Source organism: Crocodylus porosus, unplaced genomic scaffold (genome assembly GCF_001723895.1).
Source record: "Crocodylus porosus isolate Cpor-Errol unplaced genomic scaffold, CroPor_comp1, whole genome shotgun sequence".
Lineage (NCBI taxonomy): Eukaryota > Metazoa > Chordata > Crocodylia > Crocodylidae > Crocodylus > Crocodylus porosus.
The window spans coordinates 9,726,153-9,751,388 of record NW_017728929.1 but is presented as its reverse complement, the minus strand read 5'-3'; the positions used below and the strand labels follow the sequence as shown (position 1 = coordinate 9,751,388).

Below are 25,236 nucleotides of genomic sequence, written 5' to 3'. Positions count from 1 at the left end.
TGAGGGGAAGTGGCTGTATGACCTGCAGCAGAGGGAGAACTGGGAGCAGGGCAGTTGCTTCCCAGATGTGCTCAGGAACAGGTACCTGACTGTGCTGCTCCAGCATGAGGAAGAGGATGGAGGAGCTATGAGTGTGAGTGGAGTGAATGATACCAAAGAAAACAGATTTGCCTGGGGAACATGAGGACTGCTAGAGAACCAGCCTGCTTGGAGGACCTCTAGGGGGCTACAGACCCTCTGGGAGCTTAACTTGTCTGCCCTACTCCACTCTGGGGTCCGTGTTCTCAACACAACTGTGAGGATGACCCTTAGCCTCCACACAGCCACCTTCACCCCTGTGGTGATGTGGTGGGCCAGCGTCCTCAGCTCCAACCCACAGAAGAGGAGCTATGGTGCTGCAGGCATCCTCATCCCAACTCATTAGCTGTAGTGAAGGGGCTGGGGTCAGGTCTGCAGGTGCCCAGGAGCTCTCTGCGACATGTCTGGGGAGGCTGCAGGGTGACCCAGATGTGGACCAGCAATTCAAGTGCTGCCATCCTGAGTGAGATGAGCACAGGGTCCAGTGAGCTGAGCAGCTGCCTGGCCAGGCACAAGTGTGAAGGGGCTGGGCATTCCCATGACCAGGCCAGGAGCAGGTCAGAACCATTCCTGTACTCACTGGCCTTTGAGGACTCCTTAGTTTGCTATTTACCATTTTCCCTCTGCAACATGTGTGGTTTTGCAGCTGTACCATCCCCCTGCGACTCGGAGCCCTGCCTGAATGGGGGATCCTGTGAGGTCCATGATGACTCATACACCTGCGAGTGTCCCCGTGGGTTCCTGGGCCAGCACTGTGAGAAAGGTACTCCCCGGGCCAGGCACAAGGGGGACAGTGGGAGGGTGTGTGGGGAGCTCTGAGCCCTCTGTTACTCTGGTATCAGCAGACCCAGCCCTGTGGGACACAGCAGCAACTGGGGGAAAGCAAATGGCTACATTCAGCATCTGTGGTACCCTTCCTGCCAAGCTGGAGGAGGGTCTGCATTGGAGTGGAGAGAATCTGGGGCAGAAGACCAGCCCCATAAAGACAGTGGGGAGCTCTGGCAGCTGCCTGGAATCTACCATGTCACCACTGCTTCCACCAGCCTTCCCAGCAGTGAAACACTCCTCCTGGCCCTAGAGCCTTGTCCTTGGGGATGCATGGGGAACAGTAATGCTCATTTCTAGTGAGGGATTGGAATGGCACTACTGCCCTTCAGGAGGCAACTCTGGACCATCCAGTTCCCCACAGACAGAAGCAGGGACTTTGAAGACGGTTTGAGGATGTAGTGTCTCAGCAAGCCCTGACCTGCAGCCACTGGCATGCAATGTTTGACTGGGGAGTGCAGCCATGCAGGGCTTCTAGGTGGCTTTTTGTAGCCAAGGAGTCTGCAGATGAACTTGCCGGTCCTTGTCTCTTGGTCACTGGGGTTGTCCCTAAGTTTCAAAGGACTACGTTCATGTTAATTCACAGCTGTGGCAGAGAGCCTGTGTCTTGCTGCTAGTTGCATTCAAGAGTAAGAACTGGGTCTCCTAATGCTGCCTGACTGCAGATTAACACAGCTACTTCCTTTCTCCTAATTCACAAGGACCCGTGATAGCCTTGCTTTCACAGGGTGCCTATGCATGGAAGTTGTTGCAGCTCCCTCTAGTGTAAAGTGGTTGCTGTGCATCAGCAGACAGCAATACTGTCTGATAGCTGAGGCCAGAAAGGAACAAGCACCTTCAAACCAAGGGCCCAAAGTCCATCACTCAGCAGGCAGAAGAGGGCAAGCTGGGCTGTGAGTGAGGCAGTGCCCAGGTCAGCCTGTGAAAGGGCATGAATCCAATCCACCTCCATTGCAACTGAAGCTGCATAACCCATGCACACACCCTCCTGCTCTCTGTGCTCTCTCCTCAGTCAGGCCCCGGCTCTGCAGCTCTGGGCCCTGCCGTAACGGGGGCACGTGCAAGGAGGCAGATGGAGAATACTACTGTGCCTGTCCCTACCGCTTCACAGGGAAACACTGTGAGATAGGTACTGCACGGGCAGGGGGAGAGCAGGGAGGGCATTGGTATTGCTTGAGACCTAATGTGGACCTTATTGTGCCCATAGGCAAACCAGACCCCTGTGCCTCTGGCCCATGCCAGAGTGGGGGCACCTGCTTCCATTACATTGGCAAGTACAAGTGCGACTGCCCTCCAGGCTACACAGGACGACATTGTGAGATTGGTACGAGCACTGAGAGACTGGGTGGCAGGGGGTATCTTGGGCCCAGTCCAGCTTGGAGCCACAGGCCAGTAACCAAATGGCTGATGCCCAGCACTTGGCTGGGGGGTTAGTAATTGGAGAAGGGTCTCAGTTAATATTCATACTCCTGGCATAAATCCCAGGTGGCAAAGGCATCATTTAGATAGGTTGTAGCATTCAGTGGTAGATGGCTGTACCAGGCACAATACACAGGGCTGTCTGCAGCAGCATCCAACAGGTTCAGTGGCTGGCTGCTGCAGTCCCTGCCTAAATCAGCTGCTACATGTGCCCACCAGAGAGCTCTAGAGAATCATCCTATGGTGATTGATTCTAGGCTGGCTCTGGCATGGGTGAATGTGGCTGGACTGTCTCTAGGGTCTTTGAGCTTCTCTGGGTGCTGTTGTAGAGGTAGCATAAAGTGGAAGAGCAGGGTGGCAATGTCTGTCTGGGATGCTCTTTTCCAGCCCCTTCTCTGTGCTTCCTAAGCCCATGTGAGAATGGAGCCACCTGCAAAGACCTTGGCAACAACTACATCTGCACATGCCCCTCTGGGTACATAGGAAAGCACTGCCAAACAGGTAACGGACTGAAAGTTCTGGCCTAGCCCCAGCCCTGAGTAGGACCAAGTTAGAGCACACCCCAAGCCTGGCCCAGCAGACTGTGTCCAGAACATCAGCCTTGCCATACTGGAACTGCCCAGCACCTCAGGCACATCCCAGCCTCCTGCCTGGATAGGGCTGCAGGGATGGATGAGGAGGGGATGTGGATTTGCTGAATGGAGATAGAGTGTCTGCCAACAATTCTATGCAGACTTCCCAAGTGACCTCGGGCAACTCCCTTAGTTGCTCCATGTTGTTAGCCTAAGTTTATACAATTTGGCCTGAATTCATGCTGATACTGCCACCTGTTAAAGAAGGAGGCAAGTTCAGCAAGGGGTGGCAGGAGGTTGAAGATTACGAGAAGGCCAGGAGAGCCTGGGGCAGTCTCCCTTATTGTGCCTCATCTGCATTAATGCCCTAGGAAAGCTGTGGTACCTGATCCTGAGGTCTGGTTGACCTTGGTAGACAGGACCACGTGCCCCCCCAAACATTGATCACCTGGAGCATCAGCCTCTCACAGAGGCACAGTGTCCTCCCTACCTGTAATGCTTTTGCCTGTGTTGGAGATAGTGGGGGATCCCCCCCTCCATACCCTTACCAACAGGCTGGCCAAGCTGGAGCACCAGCAGAGAAGCTGAGGTTCCTAGCACTGAAACTGGGCTCTCCCAAGCCCAGCCTGCAGGCCTCAGTGTACTCTCCTGACACTGCAGCCATGCCAGAACATTGCAAGGGGATGCTGTAGAAAAGAGCTCAATTCCAGCCAGGAGCTCTTGAGCCTGCAGTTGCATCTCAAAACTAATGAGGCAGATGGAAGGCCTCAGGCATAGCCAGGTCAGCTCCCCAAGCAGTCCCAGGTCCAGTGGGCACATGTCTGGAAGATGGGAGGGCTGTTGTTCCTGGGGCCCATCCTGGGGAGGTAAATAGAAGGATCTCCCTGATGTGCTTTGGTTCCCTGCCCTGCTGCTTTGATGACTCCTATTCTTGAACCTCCTAACTCTTCTGGCCCTCATTTCTCTCTCTAGAGGTGGACTGTGGAGTCCCCAGTGAAGTGAAGCATGCCCAGGCAATGTTCAATTCCACCAGGGTGGGCTCATTGGCCAAATACCACTGTGATCTGGGCTATGTCCTGAGCCCTCACCATGCCCCCCGTGTGTGCAGTCCCCAGGGCATCTGGAGCGACCCCCCGGAGTGTGATGGTAAGCTGCTTTGCAGGGAGCTGTACAGTGCGCTGTCCCCAGCGGGCTGAGCAGAACAGGGATCAGGGACAGACGCACAAGGGGCAGGAGTGTCTCAAGCGCCACGTAGTGGCAAAGGGAGTGCATTGCACACCACAGGGGAAGCTCTGCATGCCACCCTTGAACTATTCTCCTCATAGCTATCTCTGCCAGACTGCAGCAGATCTGGAGCCAGCACCAGGTAGAGAGGACACTGGGCTACTGAGGAAGGATGTCTGGAAGAGGGAGGGGAGCACTGGATAAAGCCACCTTGGAGCATCTTGGGACTGGCAGAGAGTTGTGCTGGGATGAGGCACTCAGGACAGTGGCTCAGAGGTTGCCTGCCATGGCCAGCCGGGGTACCTAGTACCCCCCAATATCCTTCACCCCACTGACCTGCCCCCTGAGTTCTGTCCTCTGGCAGCTGACTGGGGTCTCTGCGTGCCTGGTCAGTACTGCTCTGTGTGCCAGGGAGCTGGGGCTGTGAATTAGTGTCCCTCCCCACAATGCACACTCTGGGCTGACTGCCATGGGATTGCCTAGTTACAGTTACTGTTTGTTCACCCCGGTGAGTTACTGCCCTGGCCACATTTCCTATTTCTCTAGTCACCTTCCTGGTTTCTGTACCTGGGCCTTGGCACTTACCTGCGCAATCTTTCCTATACTATGTGCTGGGGATGCTCATGTGCAGGCACTTGGAGGCACAGTTCAGTATGGCCTGGACTTTTTGCCTCCAGTAAGCCTCTCTCTTTTTTTTTTTTTTTTTTTTTGAAGAGGGCATACGAGATCGACATGTTTCTGTATTTCAGACGTGTGCTCTTAACTAGAGTTGCTGTCAATATATAGTAGTTTCTTTTTAAATCTTTTTTTTTTTTTTTTTTTTTTCCTTCAACCCTACTGCCCTGGCCCCACAGAGATTGATGAGTGTGGGTCTCAGCCCTGTCTGAATGGGGGCTCATGCAAGGACCGTATTGCTGAGTTTCTGTGCGTGTGTGAAGCAGGATACACAGGCCTCCACTGTGAGTTGGGTAAGAGAATGTGAGAATGTGCTTTGAGGGGGGCTGCACCCATGATTGGGCATGATAGGAAGAGTCCCCAGGCTCCCCAGGCATTCTTCATGCTGTCCAGACATTCTCCAAACACTGCCCACACTCCTCAGACACTCTTCACACTGCCTAGCCTGGCCAAACACAGATGCAGAAATTGCCCAGGAGGATCATTCTGTGATTGGGTTTACCCAGGCCTTTGGGTGTGCTTGTACATGAAAATTATTTCCAGTTAAGCTGGGGTGTGGAGTTGGAGCGAAACAGCTCTGTTCCTAGTCCCTGGTGGGTGCAGCTCTGTTTTGTGCATTAGCAAGGAGCATCGCACATTTCTCATTGAACACCTCCTCAGTGGGAAATATAGAACCTGACTTGCTGGGAGCATTGAGCAAGGTCATGTGAACAGGGTTCTCACTGCCACATGTTCCATCCATGAGTGGCAGAAGCACTTGTGTAGGAAAGCGAGGCTGTGTGTTTAACTGGTGTGAGTGACATTGCATTGACTTCTGTATCCTCCTACTGCAGAGAAGGAGTGGAGCCAATTAAAAGGAAAAAGCAGGAGCTTGTAATCACAGCACAGGTTGGCATACTGTGTTTTCCAAAGACAGTGCCCAGACATTCAGTGTTCTTCCTCAGCAGCAGTGAAACTAGGTTGTTTGGCATCTGCTCCTACCCTGTTTCCCTCTTGCTGTGGTTTGGTACCATTAGAGCAGCAGCATCAATCTGGAACAGTACCCAAATGAATGGCCCTGCCAATGGGGTCTCTTGCCCAGCAAACCAGGCCTCTCTATGTATATATCCCAACCAGGCACTAAGCCTGTGGGCTCCTAGGCACCAGGCCACCTATGTGAGCAAGGCCTGGGAAGATCACGCTATGCTACCATTAAGCACTGGGCTGTTTCCATCACATACAGAATTGTAGGGTTGGGAGGGATCTAGTGGGTTATCCTGTCCAACCCCAGAGGAAACAGAATGTGCTGTTCCTAAGCCATCCCAAGCTAATGTTTGCATGTGTGTGTATTATCCTTTGGCTGCTGAACAGAGATCGATGAGTGTCAATCCGACCCTTGTAAGAATGGAGGAACCTGCAGAGATCTCCCAGGATCTTTTGCTTGTCTTTGTCCTGATGGTTTCATGGGAATCCACTGTGAGGCAGGTAGGCATTTCATTTTTCTTTTTTTTAGAAAATTTCAAATTGTGGCAAAAACGGAGGGGAAGTTTTATGAGGTGCTCACTTCAGTACTTTGTACCTTGAGGGTTTTGTCTTTGCTCCTAGCTCTTGTCATAATGGTCCCTTAATGCCAATGACTCTTCACAGGCAGCTGCTGTGCTGTAACATGGTCCAGCCATGCATTATTACTTGGTTACAAACCAGCCCTATTGCCTTGTCTCTTTACTGGATGGGGCTTACAGTAAACTGAAACACTGCTCCTACCTTGGTGCAGGGATCTGAGGCCTGTCCAAGAACCTCATTCATGGCAGCTGGCACCTTGCCTTGTCCCTTCAGCCCAGCACCAGCCTTCCAGCTCTGGTAGCAGAACTGGGTAGGCATCGTTCCTAATGATACCCCTGCTTAGCCCAGGCTCAGGGTGTCCCTTTGAGGCACAGTCAGCAATTAAAAACCCCAACAAAGTAACCTCAGTGCCTGGAAATGATGCCCTTCTCTCATGAAAACCTTTCCAGCATACAGTTGGTTTGCTGTGCTGAGTCAGGAGCTGGAGGGGCCAGACCCATTTCAGAGCTCAGTGTCAGGAAAGCCTTGCTGCTGCTGACCTGCAAAAAGACTGAGAGACTGGAGCCAAAGTCTACTGAGGTCAATGAAAAATCTGTTGCTGAGTTCACTGGACTCTGGATTCCTGTCCTGATATAAGTGGGGGGGAGGGTAGGTGGAGGAGCAAACAGTAGTATTTGCAATCCAGCAATGCCCAGTTATAACTAGTGACCTGCAAACAGGGGGAGAGGGAATAGGCAGTTACCCCTAATCACCAGCTGGATAATGGAGCTTAATTTTCACAGGCCCGCAAAGAGAGCCGGCAGTGGTAGAAGGATCAGTACTCTCAAGAGGAGTTCAGTGACAATGCCTTGGCCTTTCCCTACCAGCATAGTGTAACCTCTGCATTGAGATCATGGATGCCTGTAGACAGCGAGGTTCCTGGGCTTTGGGCAAGGGATGTCAGGACCTGTGATCCAGTACCTTGGGACACGGCTGCAGATCCTGAAGGCAGGGAATGTAAGGAGCCTTCAGAATGAGCCTATGACCTGCAGTTAGCTCCCCAAGCTGTGCACTGTGTGCCCTAGGGCTTCCTTAAATGGCTGTCCATCTTGGTGCTGCTGGAGAGAATACATGCTGCTCTCACAGCCCCTCTTCACATGCATGCTTCATCCATCATGTGTCCAGCTGTGGTTTCTGTGAGGGGTGCAGGGTTGTCCTGTGCTATCTTCTGCAGGTATGTGAACCAATGTGTTTGTGCTCTCTCTAGAGGTAGATGCCTGTGAATCGAGTCCCTGCCAAAACGGAGGGGACTGTGAAAACTATAGTGGTTCCTACCTGTGCGTGTGCCCAGAGGGTTTCTTTGGCTACCACTGTGAGACAGGTATGTAATTTGCCCACATCTGACAACATAGCTAGCAACTGCCGAGGAAGGTCTTCCAGCTACTGTCATCGTGGCTGAATGCACGGAGCTTGGTAATCCACAGGCTGCAGCATGAGGGCGTGGGCATATGCATGTCTAACACAGCACTGGGCCATGACCCTGTTGTCTTTGCTCCTCTCCTCTAGCCAGCGATCCCTGCTTTTCCAGCCCATGTGGCAGCAGAGGCTACTGCCTGCCTTATAATGGATCCCACAGCTGTACCTGCAAAGTGGGCTACACAGGCAAGAACTGCGAGAAAGGTAATGGTGCTGAATGGCTGCGCCAGACAGGAGACACCGGCACATGTGTACATGCAGGGAGCCAGGATGCAGCAGCATCTGCCCAGTGTGCAGGGCTCTGTTCTGCACAAGCAACATCAGCTGGCACTGGCCTGTGGCTGAATGTGCCTGCGGAGCTGCTAGAACAGCCAGCACAGGAGCTGGGCTTTGCTCACCTGGGAGAGCTGATTGCAAATGTGACTGCTGCTGATGGAAGGTGCCAGCTAGGCTCCCTTTGTGCTAGGAGCTGAGCACCTCCTGGAAGGGCTGAACCCAGTCCAGGCATGTCCATGCAAGGATGCTTGACATTCACCCATGTTAGCTGATGCATAAACTGGAAGTGGGTTAATGAAGCCACAGCCATTCCCCATGTAAACATGCCAATTCAGAATTACTATGGCCTCAGCTCAGTTGAGCTGATTTTACCTCGTGGAATGCCAGTAAGGTAAAGCAAAATAACCCACCTTTAATCCCAAATACAAGCATCCTTATGGGGCTCTAGTCCAGTTTAATTTGGTCACTTTGAAAATCGATTCTGATGAACTTTCCTAAGTGCTCCCATGTGGCAAAGCCCTAATGAGGGCAGGATAGCCTGGTGGTTGAGACATTGACCTGGGGCTTGAGAGACATGAGTTAAATGCCCAGCTCTATGCCACAGCCTTTGTGTGATGTTGGCCAAGTCTCTTTATGCCTCAGTTTTCCCCTCTAAAACAAAGATGCTAACACCCCATGTGTCTGTCTCATCACTTTTGATTGTAGGCTTCCCAGGATGGAGCCCATCCCTCTTCCCATGTGTGTGCAGCTCCTAGCACAATAGGGCCTTGATCTTGGCTGATCCCTCTAGCGACTGCTGTAATGCACAGAGAGGGCAATCACAGGAGTTAGTCACTGCCCCTTGTGTCTCCAAGACTTGCCCTACAGCGATTAACAGTGACAGTTGAGGGCGCCCAGCTCCGGGCTGGCTCCGGCCCAGGTCTCCATTACCTCTGCGCTGCGGTTCACCATGGGGGTCTGTTCTCTAAAGATTTACGGTGTTGCTCTCCCCTTTGCTTTTACCGATACCCCGAAGAATTGTTGCCACCAACCTCATTAAAGGTGGAAGGGGTGGAGGACACTGGTGTGTTGATTTCTTGGCACCCACCTGAGGACCCAATCGCCAAGCAGCTGACTGACGGCTACGCCGTGACGTACGTATCCTTGGACGGCTCTTACCGCAGGACAGATTTTGTGGACCGAAGTCGTTCTGCCCACCAATTGCGGGCACTGGCCTCCGGCAGAGCCTACAATATTTCTGTCTTTTCAGTCAAACGCAACGTGAACAACAAGAATGATATCAGCAGGCCCATCACGCTGATCACACGCACTAGTGAGTAGTGTCTGCTGGGGGATACAGTTGTGAGTATGCTCACCCCAGTCTGGCACCTAAGCTAATGCTGGGCATGTGCCACCATGCCAGAAGATGACACCAGCTTGTTTAGGTCAGTCAGGACCAGAGGACTGTGATAAGCTGCAGAGAGACCGACAGCAGCTAGGGGAACAGGAGGCATCACAGCAGGCAAAGCTTGTTGCTGAACACAAAGTTGTGCACAGTAGAAGGAACCACTTGCATTATTCCTGCACCTGACAGGACTCCCAGTTCATTTGCTGGGCTCTGGAAAGGGACTTGCTGGTGGCTGACAGAGGCCCCTGCTACTTACAGGGCTGCAATCAAAATTGCAGACATGGCATTGGGAGGAATAGGGAAAGGGATGGTGACTAAAATGCCGTAGCAGGTTATCAGGTATGCCTGGAGCCCCATACCTAGGAAAGAGATGGCAGAAACAGAAAGTCTCAAGGTGGGAGACCTGGAGAAGATTCCATCTAAAGCGTGGGCAACATCTTGGGGGCCTGAGGGACCATACTGTCTCCAGAGCAGTAGGGTAGGCACTCCTGTCTATTCTGCCTCCCAGAGCTAGAAAGCAACAAATGTAAAGCCAACTAGAGGCAATACCGTATCCCCCTGCTTGAAAGTAAGCCATTAGGTCACCATACAATTTCACTGAGCCCTCAACTTCAGTAGGTTTCCAAATGGGCAATGAGACTAGAGTCAGGCTGCAGATGAGGGAGGAGCAATGCAGCAGTGAGATAAATCCTGCTTCTGGGCATGCAACAGCCACTGACCATCAGGGTCAGTAGGAGGCTGGGTCCATGAGTGTCCATCACAGGGTTGCTGCTTGCTCTCAGTGATTGGTGCAGGGGTGAATGGATCTGCTCTGGCAATTCCTGTGTTTGATTGATAGTCCAGTGCTCTGTGTGGAAGGCATGAAGAATGGAGTCCACAGGAGCTTACACTCCCAGCTGTGGTGCTTGGGGCAGGGATGGGGGAGCAGCAGAGCTGCCTCTGTACAGGCTCCCTGTTTCACAGGCTTTAGTGAGAGCATGATCTTGGTGAGGATGGCAGGAGACAGAGGGGGCCCAGAAGGTGGGTTTGGGTGACTTCCAGAGCACCCAACAAGCAGGCTGTGTGTCCCCAGTCAGGTGAGAGCCCCTCGCTACACGTTCGCTGGGGTCAGCTAAGCCCAGGCCTCTGCTGTCTGAGGTCCTTCCATCAGTCTATCAAAATCAGTGAGCTTGACAGCAGGCCAGGGCTGTCTGGGAAGGTTCCCCTTTGGTCTGGTCCTCTCAGAAATGACCAGTTTTCTTCCAGCTGTCAGGCCATGCTCTGCTGCTCCTCAGCAGGGTTAGAGAGCCCCATAGCCCCATCAGGAGACAGCAAGGCCATGGCTGGGCACAGCAGGCTGAGTGCCGTGTTCTCCCCCCATCTGGCTTAGTTCTGAAAGCCCATTCCCTCTCTGTGTGTTTCACGAATGCCATCTCTCCCTGAACTGAGCCTGCATCCACTTGGAGGATGAGTGTGGGGCACAGTAACACCAGGGGCCCTAACAGCACTCAGGGCCCTCATGTATGAGAGCATAAAGAAGCTCAGGGAGCTTCACCCATCAAGCCAGTGGCAGAGCTGACCCTGCCCAGTGTCCCCCAACATCTCCCTTGGTCTCCTCCATAGGAACATAAGCAATGCCATGCTGGCTCAGACGAGTCATCCATCCAGCCCTGTATCTCCTCTCTGACAGTGGCAAGTAGTAGGTGCTTTCAAGGGAAAGCATATGTGCAGGACGCATCTAGTGTCATCCATCCCATTGTAGCCAGTCCAGCATCCACCATTGGTGTAGGGGAGTCAGGGGACACATCCCTGAGTGCTTTGTTGAATAGCTGTCAGTGGGTCTGTCCTCCATGAACAAGTCTAATCCCTTTATGGACCCAGTTAGACTGTCGGCCTCCGCACTCTCCCATGACAACAAGCACCATGCATTAACTACATGTTGTGCCAGGGGATTCCTGCCCTACTGCAAACCAAGTGTCCCTCTAAATGGGATTTGCTGTTTGCCTCCCTGCTCACAGCCTCTACACAGGGCTGCACAGGCTATTCGTGCCTGACTAGAGTGCCTATGCATCTCCCCTCATACTCCTATACTGGGTCATTGTGAAGATTCCCACAGGGGCATGAGGCCTGGTACCCAGGAATAACAAGAGATGCTGCCTGTTTAGGGGCTCTTTCTCCTGCCAGTCTGAATATCTTCTGCACGGCCCTCCTATAGTAGCAGTTTTGGAGCTGCTGGTCTGGATTATTGGGTTCACCCCCAAGCAGTTCCATGCCCATTCCCCCTACCCTCCCCCAACTTCCTTGGGTGAAGGCAAAGCAGCAGAGGCAGGCACCAGCCCATCTGCCTGGTGGTATGGCTGTGGGCTGTTCCAGGTAGCCCTTGCCACAGGACTGCTGCCCTGAACTGCCTAGGAGGTGAGAGTCTGCCTGTCCCTTCTTCAGCATGTGCTGATGGCCCAAACAACAACCAGAGGCTATATTGTAGGCAGCCAGGAAGGGGCATATCATGATCTCGGGGATGTGCTCCAGAGACCATAGACTCCCCCAGGGAACAGGAGTCAAGGGTGTTGGGTTGGGCCTGGCTTTTGAGGGGGGACTTGCAGCTTTGCTTGGCATCTACTCACCATGCCCCTGCCTGTGCTCTCTGTAATCCACCAGGACCACACCCCGTGGAGGGGTTTGAGATCACCAATGTGACGGCCAGTGCCATCACAGTGCAGTGGGCTCTCCACCGCCTCAAGCACTCCACTGTCAGCAGGGTGCGCGTCTCCATCCGCCAGCCTGGCGACGTGGAGCACCGCACTGTGGAGCTGAACAGCAGCGTGGCCAAGTACACGTTCTGGTGAGCGCAGGGTGGGATGTGGCTGGGCAAGGGGACAATGAAGGATGGCGTGGGAAAACCCACCTGCCATGATCACCCATGAGCTTCTGTCTCCTTGCCCTCCCACAGGGTCCTGCAGGAACAGAGCTGTGGATAGGATGTTGGCTGAAGCCCAGCAGTGCCTACACACAAGCCATGGGGTCTAGGCCGAGGGTCACACTGACACCAAGGGGGTTGGCTGGACTGGCCCTGGCAGGTCTCTCTAGCTCACACCCAGGGTCCCCTGCCTCATGGCACTGACACTAAGTGACCTTAGTGTCACTGAAGCCAGGTCTGCAGTGCATGCTTTCACTAGTGTTCCCAGCCTAGTGAGGAGTGTTGCCACCAGGTCCCCTCATGCAGCAGTAGCTTGTGCTGGCAGAAGTGCTCTTCAGCGTCTCTGGTGGTTCAGAGTTTACTCAGTGGTTTGATTGCACCAATAAAGGACCTCTCCTTGGTGACTCCTTGGTGATAGGAGCTGTGTCCCAGTTCCAAGTGTTCCTGGTCTAGTTGTACCAATCATAGGGGTGCCAGCAAGACTCTTGTAGTGCAGACCACCCTAGGATGCCTTGAAGACCTTGGGGAATAAATAGTCTGTCATGTTCCACAGGAGGCTCCCAGGCTTGCCCAGCCTTGCTGGACTGGCTTCCACTCTAGAAGGGTCTGGTGCCCCAGAGTGGGAGTGGGGAGGGTGCACAGTTTAGCATCTGCTCCAGTAGCACCCTATGGCTTTAGTCACTGTGCTGGAAAGTGCAAGCAGAAAAGGACACAGGCCCAGTGCAATGTTACCAGCACAGTATACACCAGGTAGGGAGAGTCTATGCAGAGAGGAGTTAAAGTGGATGGCAGAGACCCACATGACTTAATTAATTAGTGCCCTTCCCTCCTGTCTCATCCCCAGGGACCTCCAGCCAGGAGAGAGGTACATTATCCATGTGACGACCCTGAGCGGGATGGGGACAGAAGACCATCCTTCAGAGAGCCTGGCCACGGCTCCCTTCCATGTGTGGACGCGTGAGTGTGACCAAATGCCCCTGTCCCTTCCTCAGTGTTGCAGTGCACAGCTGTGCCCCTGAAAGACTGCGGCATCCCAGAGAGATTCCATCCAGTGCCCGGGTAGTTCAAGGTCTCTGACCACTTGTGTCTGTGAGTCAGCCTTGGGCCTGAGTCAACCTGTTTAGGACTTGTCCATAAGCGTGTGGCTGAAGGGATGAGAACAGAGACCTTTGAGGCAGCGACCACACAGAGGGCAACTTGGAAGCTTTTTCTTCCAGTTGGGGGGGTGAGCCTGGCTCCAAAGTCAGTGACCTTCCCAGAAGGGGGAAACTGAGCAACCTGCCAACACATCCAGCCTGACGTGCAATCCCAGCCAACACTAGCACTCAGCAGCAGTGGCTGTCATGGTCTCTGCACATCAGGCTGGTGTCACTGTGTGCTGGGAAGTGTCCTGAAAACACCAGCCGCACTGGGAGGAGGGCATTGTGCCCAGGCCAGGGCCCTGCACTGTTGGTCAGGGCACCAGAGGGCATCAGGAGCTGTTGCTATATGTTGCCCAAGAAGGGGCATTGTCCCACTGGGGTATCCTTGGGCCCCAACCATCAGCAGAGCAGTTCCATAGCACCATTCTCCTGCTTCTGTCAAGCAGCCTGCAAGAGAGCAAGAGGACACTGACTGCTGTTGGCAGAGGGGCCCTTGGGGTCCCCCGAGCATAGCAAATACAAAGACAGCCCATGCAGGACACCCTGCTTTGGAGAACCAGCCCTGCAATCACTCCAGCCCTGCCATCCTAGGCCCCAGGTCACCCTTCGCAGTTGCAGGCCCCACCCTGGCCAGCTCTGAGGCTGGCAGAGGGGCAATGCAGGCAGGATGAAGATGGCCTTGTGCCAGGGATATGTGGAGATGCATGTGTGAGGTCAGCCTCTGCAGATCTTGTTTATTGTCTAAGCAAAGACATCTTGAGTTCAGCGATCGCTGAGTGCAGCTGAGGGGAAGCCATGAAGCATCTTCCTGGAGCTGATTTGTCTCCTAACTTGTAGGAGCCCAAGTGATGGGTTGCCAGTGTGCAGCTGGACACCAGTCACATCCTGGCTCAGGGGCCCCTGGGGCAGGCAGAGGAGCCAACCACATGGGAGCTCTGCTCTCCAACTTGTGTGTTGTGCTGCATCTCACCCCCCCCCCCCCGTGACACTGGCACAAGTGGAGGTTCCAGCCCCACACTTCCAGCTGTAGGTTAGACTTGCCCTGCTGCAGAAGAGGTGAGGGCCTGGAACAGAACCCTGCATGAGCAGAGGATTCTGTAGATTCACAGCCACAGGCCCTGTGCAGGAAGGAGCTCTGCACCTCCTGTAGCCACACAGGTGCTGTCTGAATGGCCCAGGCCCCTTCCGAGCCTGGCTGTGGTGGGGCAGGTAGGGGTTCACGGACCTATAACTCCCTTTACTGTATTACTGGATTAGGCTGCAGGGTTCTGCATCTGAGAGCCCCATCTGATGTGCACTGGCCTTAAATGCAAGCAGAGCCCTTTATTCCAGGGTTCCTGCAGGGGAAAGGCACCTGACTCTGCCCCCATCATAGCCCAACCCAGCCTTGTGCAGCCACATTGCAAAGGCAAACCTGAGCTGCCAAGTCCTGTACAAATAGGTCTGGGAAAGCTGGGGACATATTGCAGAGCTCTTGGATTACAGGAGGCTGAGCTGCTCCAGTGAATTGTGGGTGAACTTGTCCATCATTCTGGGCTGGTGACTGATGAGGATTGTGAGATGGCATGGGAGGGTTAGCAGCACTTGGGTAGAGTGCCTTAGCCGGAGTCTGCAGGCAAAGGGGCAGCATTACTAGCCAGAGGGAAGAGGAAACTGAGCTTCAGCCTTTTGCCTAGGAGAGGCTGACAAACCTGCGCTAAAAGGGTGTGATCAAACTAGGGATTCACTTTGAAATGCATCTGAATAACAACTCCCCTCTCCCCTTCTTCCTGCATCTGGAACAGGGCCCCTCCCTCCTAGGAACCTCACTGCTTCCAGGGTTGGTGCCACCACAGTTTACATGACATGGGAACAGCCACCAGCAAGTTCAAGCTCAGTGGAGGGCTACATCATCAACGTCACCACCAGCCAGAGCGTGAAGAGCCGCTATGTGCCCAATGGGAAGCTGTCTTCTTACACAGTGCGTGACCTGCTGCCAGGGCAGAGGTACCGTTTGTCCGTGACAGCCGTCCAGAACACAGAGCAAGGCCAAGTCCACAGCGACCCAGCCCACCTGTATGTCGTGACCTGTAAGTGCACCCTCATTGCTCCCCTAGCTTCTCAAACTACTGTAGGGGAGGAACTGAGCACATACAGGAAATTAATGGTGACAGAGAACATCTGGGCAGGTAGAGGTGTCTGCAAGGGATGCTACATGATGAGAAATCCCATCTGCTCCCAGCTGTGACACACAGGGATGGGAATGCATGTGATGACTGTCACCCCAGGACATGCATACCCTGAAAGCAGAGAATTGCCACTCCCAGCAGGCACTCCACCATGGTGAAGGAATGCTGGTTGTATACAGCAGTCTCCATCTAGCAGCCAGCATGTATGGCTGTCCCTGTTCTACACAGTGGCCTCACAGCCTCGTTGTGGGGAGTGGGGTGAAGGTAGCCGGGTATGTAGCCAGGTGCGTGTTGACATGGGGGCAGTTTGTTACCAAGGGAAGAGGCCTGGTATAGGGAAGCAATACACGGAGTGACAGCATGAGGTCATGGGACTATGTTGGGCACGCACTCAGCCAATGCTGTGGCTGAGCCTGCAAGTCTGCACACAGCGTGGGATGGGCCCTGAGGAATGCTGTAGCTTACTGGAAGAATGATGCTCTGGTTAATCGGCTGCCTCACTGCCTTGGCTCCAGCTAAGCCTAACCCTTTCTGACCCCCAGTGCAGAGGGATGGGACACCAGAGCGGCGATGGAGCCAGGGTGGACATCCCCGCATCCTCCGGAACAGGCTGCCCCCAGCCTTCCTGCCTGAGCTACGCCTGCTTGCAGACCATGACATCTCGGAGGAGCCCTCACAGGCCCCCAGGTAACAGCCGTAGCTGCCAGTGCCCCAGCTCAGCACAGATGTAATACGTGGCACTTGCTTAGCCACAGCAGCAAAAAACTACTGCAGTCGAGCACAGAACAGGTTATGTCTGAACCATGTGTCTTGGTCCCTCTCATCCAAAGTGTGTACTTGTTCACCTCCCAAATGTGCTATCAGTGTGGGTAGCAGCTGGTAGCACCGGCACAGCCAGGTGAGTGCAGAACAGCTCCCAGCAGCTCCCCAATGCTCGGGTTTCTCTGTGCCTTGGAAACAGCAAAGGGGGGCATTTTCAGAGGTGCATGAGGAGTCAGATGGTCTGATTTTCATGACGATTTGAAAGGAGCTGGAGGTCCAGAGCTGCACTCTCCACAGGGGCTTAGAAAACCCCACCCCAGATATCTTCCAGTGAAATCTCTCCACAAGGCAGCTGTCTGTGTCTATGGTGACTGGCCCCATATACTGCAAGGAGCAGGGGGCCCTTGCTGGTGCTGTGCTATCACTGTGGTCTTGGTGTCTTGGTCCCTGCCTGCTGCAGGGGTCAGTAGTGCCCTGGAGGGGTTCTGCAAGCCTTGATGGTGCTAGCTTTTGCATTAGATCCATTCTGTAGCACAGAAGTAGTAGCACCAGGCTTTGCTCTCCAGTGGGATGAGTAGGAACTTTCTGAAATGTGGTGTAAAAAGCTATCTGCATCCAGTGCTGATTCCAGTCTCTTACAGCCCCATGCATTTGCCCTTGGGTCAGGCCATACTCTGAATGGCCTGGGGCCATGCACATTCCTTTCCTCCTTCAGGTAGGATGCTGCCCTTAGTGGTTGCCAGGCAAGAAGCGGAGTTGTCTGCTGGGTGTGTGACTAAGTATTCCTTAGTGAGAACCCATGGGGGAGGACCTCGGGGGCAGCTGTGCTAATTATATGACTAACATGTTCCTCCTCCAGGTACACGGAACTGGTGGACGGCAGAGGAAGGATCAGTGCCAAATTCAGCAGCTCGCCAAGCAAAGCCATTACCATGAAAACACGTAGGTATCCTCCAGCCCTGCATATCAGCATATCACCTGAGGTCCTTGTCTACAAAGGCTAAGAGGAACCACCCACCCTATTCCCAGCTAGTGCACTGGGGAAGAGGGGGTTGCACCCAGTTTAGAAAGGATGACAGGGTGTGAAGGTGTGTGTATGTGCGAGCCATCTCTCCAGTCAGCATGAAGTCTCTCAGGCACACAGTTCTGTCTCCTGGCTACCTTAGAGGTGACAATCGCACATCATGGTGCATTCTGAGTGGTGCTGGCCGTAGTCAGGTAAGGGAGTAGGCTTACTAACCTAGTCATATGTTATAGGAAGGGGAGGAGCAGAGATGGGGCAGCTCAGGCTACCCGTAAGAGCCACACAGTGGCAGGCAGCAAGTGGGACTTCCAGTATCAGGTTGTGTCCTGCCTGCTGGGGCAGGGTCAACTTGTGAGCTGATGCGATGGGAGCATGATTTGTCCTGCTCTCCCCCAACTACTGCCTACAGCATTGTGGCACCTACTGACTATAGCACTGTCAGGGCACTGTCAGGTCTCCCTGAAGTTAGAAGCAATCTGGTGGGGGGACAGAGTCCCCTGGGTTTTGTTCCTAGCCACTGACTGCCTTTGCATTAGTGAGCAAGTCTTTTTGCTGCCCCTGCAGGGGGTCAACAGCACTCCCCTTTCCTGGAGAGGTGTTTTGAGGGCTGTGGGGTAGATAGGGCCTAGAGAGAAGATGGACACCAGGGGATGCTCTAGACCAGTGGCACCCAATCTTCTGGCCTCACAGGCGAGATGCAAGGTGCAAGGCTTGTCCATGGGCTGCATCCCACATGAAGTTGGTCCATGGAAGTGATCCAGCGTGGCAGCTTGAGCCTCCGTGCCTGGATCCAGCTGCCCACCAGCCCAATCTAGGATGTAGTGACATTATCCAGCCTGCAGGATTTTACCCCCCGCCCTGGTCTGGAAATTTGGCAGCAAACGAGCAGCAATTAATGCAGCCACCACTCCCTCACCACCATATTTCTGGACTGATTAGGAGCCCCCAGCGGCCAGGTGACATAGCTCCATGGACCAGATCTGGCCACAAGCCAAAGGTTGAGCAGCCGTGTGTTAGGCACACACCAACAAACACCCGGTTCTGAGAAGGTAGCTTGGGCACCTCCGCTCACCCTACTCCTAATCCAAGAGCAAGGATTGGAGTAATGAAAGCTGGATGTCAGGGTGAGCAGCAGAACTCCTTGCCACAAGAGATTCTTGCATCTCAGAGATCTGCAAGGTTATGTAGTGGACTGGCTGTGGGTCTGGACAAGAGTCTTCAGAGCTCCAAGTGTTGGTGTTCAAGAGGGATGGTTCTTCACAGGCAAGCTATCCCATTATTGGATCCTGCAGGTTCTCCCTCTGCCTATGGAGAGGTGGTCCTGGGCTAGATTCACATGGGGTCTGACCAGGTTTTTAACATAAAAGAGCTAAACACCATTTATTGTCCTCCTAGAACCTGAGGCTCCAGTGAAGCTGGAAAACATTGAAGAGTCGACCAATCGTGTCAGTCTGGCCTTGCAGCTGCCAGAGTCGGAGAACAAGAACAGAGACAGTAAGTCTGGCAAGAGGTGGGGTAGGGAGGTTTGCATTCACATCAGGAGGCTCGTCACAAAGAAATGACTCCCCCACCCCTGGCTTAACAGAACTCCTTTTGGTGGGTACCTGGACCTGCCACCTGCATATGCATCCACTCTTTACCAATGCTTCCCGTGGCTACTAGTGTTCAGACCCGAAGTCTGACTCTAATGGTTTCAGCATCTTCTGGGTAATGCCTCCACTGCTCAGGGGTCTGAAGAGAACACCTTTACACAGGTCTGGAACAGAAGATGGATGCTAAAGCAGGTGCCTTCAGCCAAGCTGGGGGAGAATTATCACCAAAAGAGTTGAGGGTAAAAATTTCTCCACTAGCCTAAGTTACTTGGGGTTAGTGTTCTCTCTGTGTCCTTTCTGGGATAGCATTTTGCTTCAGGCAAACGGGTAGTACTTGCTCTCCACCACCTAGCAATGAGGCTCCATTATGGCACCATATGTGTGTAGCTGTCCTGGGGTAGCTGCATCATCTCATTTCTGATTCCAGCATAATTGATGATGTTGTGCAGAAACCACATAAACCACACCAAGTAATTTGTCCATGTGCTTGCTCTGCTCCCTCCTGGCTGCCTGGGAATGCAGCCCTGCAGGGTGCTGTGCTGCCCTGTGCAGTGCCAGGGACCCTCCCAGACACCATAAACAGGCTTCATGTGTACACTCAGAGAAGTATCGGCCCCACTGGAGTCTCTTAAATCAGGGTTTGATGTAGAGCTGCTGAGCACTCACAAGCCACTGCCTGCAGGGGACTGAGTGTCCAAATGCTTCTCTGGATCAGCCCCTTCCTGCAGTCCCAGGAATGGCTTCTTTAAAAGGTTGAGCATTGCCTCTTTCTCTCTTTTTCTCCCCCACCAGCAACTCAAAGCAGTGTCTGGGTAGGAATATGGGGGGTAAGCAGTGGCTCTGCACAGTGGTCCCTTAATTCAGCATGGCTACTTGGTAGACAGCACAGCACTGTCCTTGCGAGCTACATCCTCCTCCTTGTAGGCAACTTGCCCTCGCCAGCCCCTGGCCAGCAGTGTAATATTTGTATTTGTGTTTTCAGGTGCCAGGCAGAACTGCTCCATGAACCCCTGCAGGAATGGGGGCACCTGCGTGATGGACACTGAGTCCTACCAGTGTGACTGCAGCCCTGGCTTCAAGGGCAGGCACTGTGAGCTGGGTGAGTTGCAACCAGTTTCCACCTGTTGTCATTGGGCTCAAACTACATGTCACAGGGGACCACTGCCCTGGGAACTGCCCCTGGCTGGTGGGGGAAAATCAGACATGCTCCTTCCATCCCCATCCCCTTGGGAACAGGGCACATTTGCTTACCCGTCCACTGGCATTTGGGTCTTCTGGCCTAGCACAGCCTATGAGTGACTCCTTACTGCAACATGAACCCAGTCACGTACCTGCTGCTGCCTGTAGCCCCAGCTGTACTGAGAGCAGCAGAGCTGAGATGCAGTGTGACACCTGCTCTGGAGCTGGGTGACACCTGGGTGAATGCAGCAGCCTGGGACCATGTATTTTAGGGCCTAGCCAGTGCTGGGAGAGGACAGAACAGCAGCTTTTGTGGAGGAGGGGGGAGCAGACAAGGAAGCATCTGAAAGGAATGAAAGCAGGGATAAGAGCACCCTTCTGTCTTCATAATGGAGCCATCAGGTCAGGGCTTTGGGGCTGGACCCATAAAGGGATTTCAGTGCATGAAGCTAATGTCTGTGGCCCATGGGAGTCCAGCAGACACCCCCAGCCACCATCTCACTGTGCAGGAAGAAGGGGCAAGGAGCTGCCGCCAGACGGTTTGTGCAGTTACCAGGAAGGGGCGTCTACTTCCTGCTCTAGTGGGCTTCTGACACCAAGTGAATCACCTTCAACAGGAGGAGCGGAGGGCACGCCCCATACACACACTCCCAGCATAGCCTATTCACCCAGTGGCTAGAAGTTGACTCGCCCACTAGAGTCCCCAGCAGAGGGAAGTGTGGCACTTGGGGGAGATGGAGTCAGGAGTCGTGGACTGTGCCTCCCTCTGCATTAGTGTGCACTGGTTGAAGAACAGGGATGGGGTGGCAGAAGTTATTCAGTGCCTCTTCCAAAGAGGGGAGTGTCCACATTGCCAACATGGCATTTAACAATAAACCTTCTACTCGTGTTCCTGCTCAGCTTGCAAGAAGGTCCCGCAATCCTGCACACGGCTGTACTCAGAAACCAAGTCATTCCCTGTCTGGGAGGGCAATGTCTGCCATTACCTGTGAGTACCTGTTTGTGTTCTGCCCTTCATCTCTCCCATTCCCCACAGCAGCCTGATTGGTTGCCAGTACAATGGCTGGGTTGTGCTAAGTGCAGCTGACTGTGAACATGGGTAGTCGGCTTTAGGCTGTAACCTATCCTAGCACTTACAGCTAGGAGCTCTGATTCTGAGGCGCTTCAGTGTGTGGCTGCTGCTCCATGACCTGCTTAGGGATGCCATCAGTGTTCTAAACAGGCAGTGGGGTACACTCAACATTTTCCACAGTGCACAGTAGCAGATTGGGGTGTTACCAAATGGCAGTGCAGCCAGCTGGTAGGCTGGTGCACTATGTTCCCTGGATCAAATGGAACCCCTAGACAGCTTGACCACCCCCCTGGCTCTGCAACAGCCAGGTTCACTGAGAGAGTACACAGAGGCATGAGAGGGGAAGCTTGTGTCTGCCTTTTATCTTGGACACTGGAAGGGGCAGTGAATTGTCTGGAGGGGCTAGGCCCAATTGGTATGGTGCCTGGGCCTGTGGAATGCCAGCTCCCACTGCCAGCAGTGCCTTGCTTGTCTCTGCTCAACAGCAGGAGCTGCCAGCCTGGCCACTGCACTGTTAGTCACTGCTTATTTTTGGAACCTAGCAGGCTCCACCTTGCTGGTACTGCTACAATGATCCAGCTTGTATCACTGGCTCAGCTGCTCGGGATTTCAGGCCAGAGTCTTACACCCTCAGCCTCATTCTTTCCATCTGTTCCCAGAGTGTCAGGGCACAGTCTGGGTGCTAGGCGTCACCCAGCAGGGAAGAGCATTAAGTGAGAAGGGAGCTGCAAGGGCAAATACTGTGACCTCTCCACTCCTTATTTGTTTAGAATCATAAGGCAGCTATTGACTTTCAATTACCAGGCTCCAGACCAGGGGCCCCAAAGCTAGAGTTCAGGAAGTGCTTGTTACCACTGGTTCCCATTCTGGCCAGCAGCCATCATCCTCCTACATCTGGGCAAAATTTTTGGAGGGTCCGATAGTCTCACTCCCCAAGACATGCTGTTCTGGTTATCATTTCTTGAGGATGCTGGCTCTCACACCATCTCCCACATTCAAACAGCAGTTGAGATTCCCATAAGGTTTGGAAGGCTGCTACAACCATGGGCAATGTGCCTGAGCAGGCCAATAGGACTGCGCTAGATGAGCTCTTCAGAGCTGGAGTCAGAACAGCTGTCAAGATGGGCAGGAGCAGAGGAAGGTGCTCCAGCATCAGACTCAATCTCCCCATGTTTGGGGCCAAGCAGCTTTCTAACCTGATGGTATGGCTTAAAGCCAAGTGTCCTGATGTGCCTTTCTTGTGCTAACAGGTACAAGAGGGTCTACAAAGTTCACCAAGATGTCTGCTACAAGGAGAGTTGTGAAAGCACGGTTTCAAAGAAGACAGCCAGCAGGTACAGACGGGGGCAGGGCTCAGCTGTAATACTGAATGCCTGGGAAGAAATCAGGGTTTTCCTTTACAAGTGATGATGAATAATCAAGGAAGGGAAGACAACCTGGGTCAAATTGTCAGGAAATGCTGAATTCTCACTTATCACAACAGTCCTTTCTAAAGATACCTCACACTGGGAAACCTTCAGACTGTAGTCACTGCTAAAACCTAGGCTTGAATTTACAGTCCATGATGTCCAGTGGACGAGTATTATATACAGAACTGGCAAGCGTGGCTGATGCCAGAAAGAACAAAATAGCCCTAAACACAATGCTGTCCTAGCACTAGACCGGCACTGAACCATAGGCACATGCCCAGAGGCAGCTGCTGTCACCAGGCTCATTCAAGAAATGCACTGAGTTTTGTAGGGCATTTTCTCTTTGCTGCTATGAATGGAGGAGGTTGCTTGTTGAATTTGAGCTCTAGGAAAACTTGTCCCTCTGTGGAAAAGGAACATTTCCAGGTGGCTTTTGTCCTGAGCACTCTCTCTCTTTCTCCCTTCCCCCCAATTATTTCAGGAAACAGAGTAACAGTCATACACTGAAGAAGCCGTAGGTAAGTGCCTGCTCATTCTCTTAGGACATACTGGAGGTAGGTGCCTGGCTAAGAAGCCTGCAATACCACTGCTTGAGAGGTGTCATTGTGCTAGCTCCTAGCTAACAGCATGGTCCTGTGGCTTGTCCAGCTTTTAGCTCTAACAAGCCTGTCCAAAATAGGCCCTTGGGGACTGAACAGCTAGTGTCTTTGGCTCTCCAGGGCATCCAAGTTCCTTGGCTTGTGAAAGGCTGAGATTTGTTGTCAGGTCTAGCTTAACATGACTGTTGAATGTCAAGGAGAAACTCATAGCTATATTCAAACAGAAGTTAGGCCTGGCTTCTGTAAACTGACCTAGTGCAAAAGCCACAAACTGGTGAGGTTGGGAGCTGGCTTGGTAATAAGGGATGTGGTAGGTTATCCTAGAGCAGACTGAACTGCCACATCCACTGAATGAGGAGCAGCCCATCCTCTCTTCTTGGCCTTCCCCACCCCTCCCATAATTACAGCATGTCGCAGCAGCCTTGCAGCACATCTGCAGGCACCCACTGCTCCTAATTGACTGCAGCAAAGTCTAGGAGCCTGGGTGCTGCCAGTCACGAAATAGCAGCAGCACAGGCTACAGTGGCAGTAGCAACTGATGTGATGTTAGCGTGAGTTTGGCCCTGCCCTACTACAGCCATATCCTCTCCAGGGACATGGCACCATACAACTACTAACCTACTGAGCTAGAGCTCTTGTGTCCTGGCTAAAACATCAGCCCCCTGAGCAGAAACTCCATGGCAAGGCAGTAGTACACTGTGATGTGGTTCCCATTACGCCTGTATTAAGGTAACAGAGGCCACACAGAGTTCACGGCTTTCTGGTGCTCTGTGCTGTAGCTTCCCAGTGAGAATAGAGACAGCTCTTCAGGGCATGGATAAGCTAAAGACAAGAAGATGAGGGAATGTGGCTGCCTTTAGCCTTTGCCAAAAGCTGGGACATAGAATCAGGACAGCCTCTCAGTCCACTGCACCTCCCCTGTAATGGATCTGCTATAGCTGTTTGCCATAAGAGGCTAATGCTTGCTAAAGAAAGAATACAGGGTCCCTTGGCCTCTACTCGTACATGTGAGTCTACAGGACCCAGCAGTCCCTCAGGCTACACCCTGGGCAACCCACGCAGCTGTAGCTTGGTAAGAACCAGGGGACAAAGCATTTGCTGCCTTCAGCAGTGAAACTGGGGTAGCAAGAGGCCCAGTTCAGCACCTAGGGGTGCTATGCTCAACCTAGCTAACAGAATTAAAGACAGGGCCCCCTGGCACGTTCTCAGGCTGTCTGTCTCTGTCTGTCCTTCATAGGGTTCAAAGCAACAAGCATTTCATCTGACCAGGTCTTAAGGGCTTTTGAAACACCAGGAAGACTGGATCTGTAACTAGGTCAAAAACAGCAGGGGAACCCTTCCTCCCCAGAGTCAGACTCCCTTCTCCAGCCTGCTAGGGACAGGCAGGCTGGCACAGCAAGCAGCCATTTCCCTTCCCTTTAGCAGAAGCAGCGGTACCTTCTCTCTGCCTTTCCTCACTACAGATTGCCTCTTCCTTCCATTGCCAGCGTCCTTCATTGCTTCAGCATGGATGGTTGCCTGGCAATGGGGCCAGTCTGCTGCTGAAACTCAAGGCCTGTTCCCCATGAGTCAAGAGAACTTGCAGATCTGCACCCACTCCTTCTGTATCCTGAGGCTATAAATTGCATTGCCCTAGTACAAGAAGCCATTTAGTGCAGAACTTAAAAGCCTTTGCTACGAGCTGAAACTCAGCTGACAACTCCCCAGCAAAGGGGCAGTATTTCCCCCTGTACCAACAGGGTTAAATAGTTTGTTAGAAAAATAATAATCGTAAGTGGCAAACCTGCCTCCATTGCTCTACTTTATGTTTCCACGCACCTTGTACCTTTACTTCCTGCTAGCATTTGAACTGAGCAACCCACAGCCCCCTCTTTGTTTTGCAGTGGATCTGCACATTAGCTGAGTTTCAACATGTAGCACAGGAGCGGCTGAGTTACATT

The 25,236-nt window shown here is 53.1% G+C and overlaps 1 protein-coding gene across 5 annotated transcripts in view; it reads left to right on the top strand.

Annotated features, from left to right (window-relative positions):
* The window catches only part of SNED1 (sushi, nidogen and EGF like domains 1), a 79,025-nt gene that overhangs the window by 53,224 nt on the left and 565 nt on the right, over window positions 1-25,236 (top strand). Inside the window, exons 13-33 of one of the 5 annotated variants that reach the window (XR_002102488.1) lie at window positions 725-841; window positions 1,916-2,032; window positions 2,111-2,227; window positions 2,710-2,823; window positions 3,867-4,040; window positions 4,973-5,086; window positions 6,144-6,257; window positions 7,582-7,695; window positions 7,881-7,994; window positions 9,316-9,378; window positions 12,091-12,274; window positions 13,194-13,306; window positions 15,276-15,560; window positions 16,202-16,346; window positions 17,281-17,363; window positions 18,841-18,939; window positions 20,020-20,136; window positions 21,117-21,204; window positions 22,539-22,622; window positions 23,179-23,215; window positions 24,534-25,228. Coding sequence is in view for 2 of the 5 variants with exons in the window: in XM_019543035.1 (XP_019398580.1) it covers window positions 725-841; window positions 1,916-2,032; window positions 2,111-2,227; window positions 2,710-2,823; window positions 3,867-4,040; window positions 4,973-5,086; window positions 6,144-6,257; window positions 7,582-7,695; window positions 7,881-7,994; window positions 9,082-9,378; window positions 12,091-12,274; window positions 13,194-13,306; window positions 15,276-15,560; window positions 16,202-16,346; window positions 17,281-17,363; window positions 18,841-18,939; window positions 20,020-20,136; window positions 21,117-21,204; window positions 22,539-22,622; window positions 23,179-23,215 (2,627 nt within the window). In the remaining 3 variants the exon portion in view is untranslated. Of the gene's footprint in view, window positions 1-724; window positions 842-1,915; window positions 2,033-2,110; window positions 2,228-2,709; window positions 2,824-3,866; window positions 4,041-4,972; window positions 5,087-6,143; window positions 6,258-7,581; window positions 7,696-7,880; window positions 7,995-9,081; window positions 9,379-12,090; window positions 12,275-13,193; window positions 13,307-15,275; window positions 15,561-16,201; window positions 16,347-17,280; window positions 17,364-18,840; window positions 18,940-20,019; window positions 20,137-21,116; window positions 21,205-22,538; window positions 22,623-23,178; window positions 23,216-24,533; window positions 25,229-25,236 lie in introns of all 5 variants that reach the window. The other 4 variants (XR_002102486.1, XM_019543035.1, XR_002102487.1 and 1 more) reach the window with 4 other exon arrangements.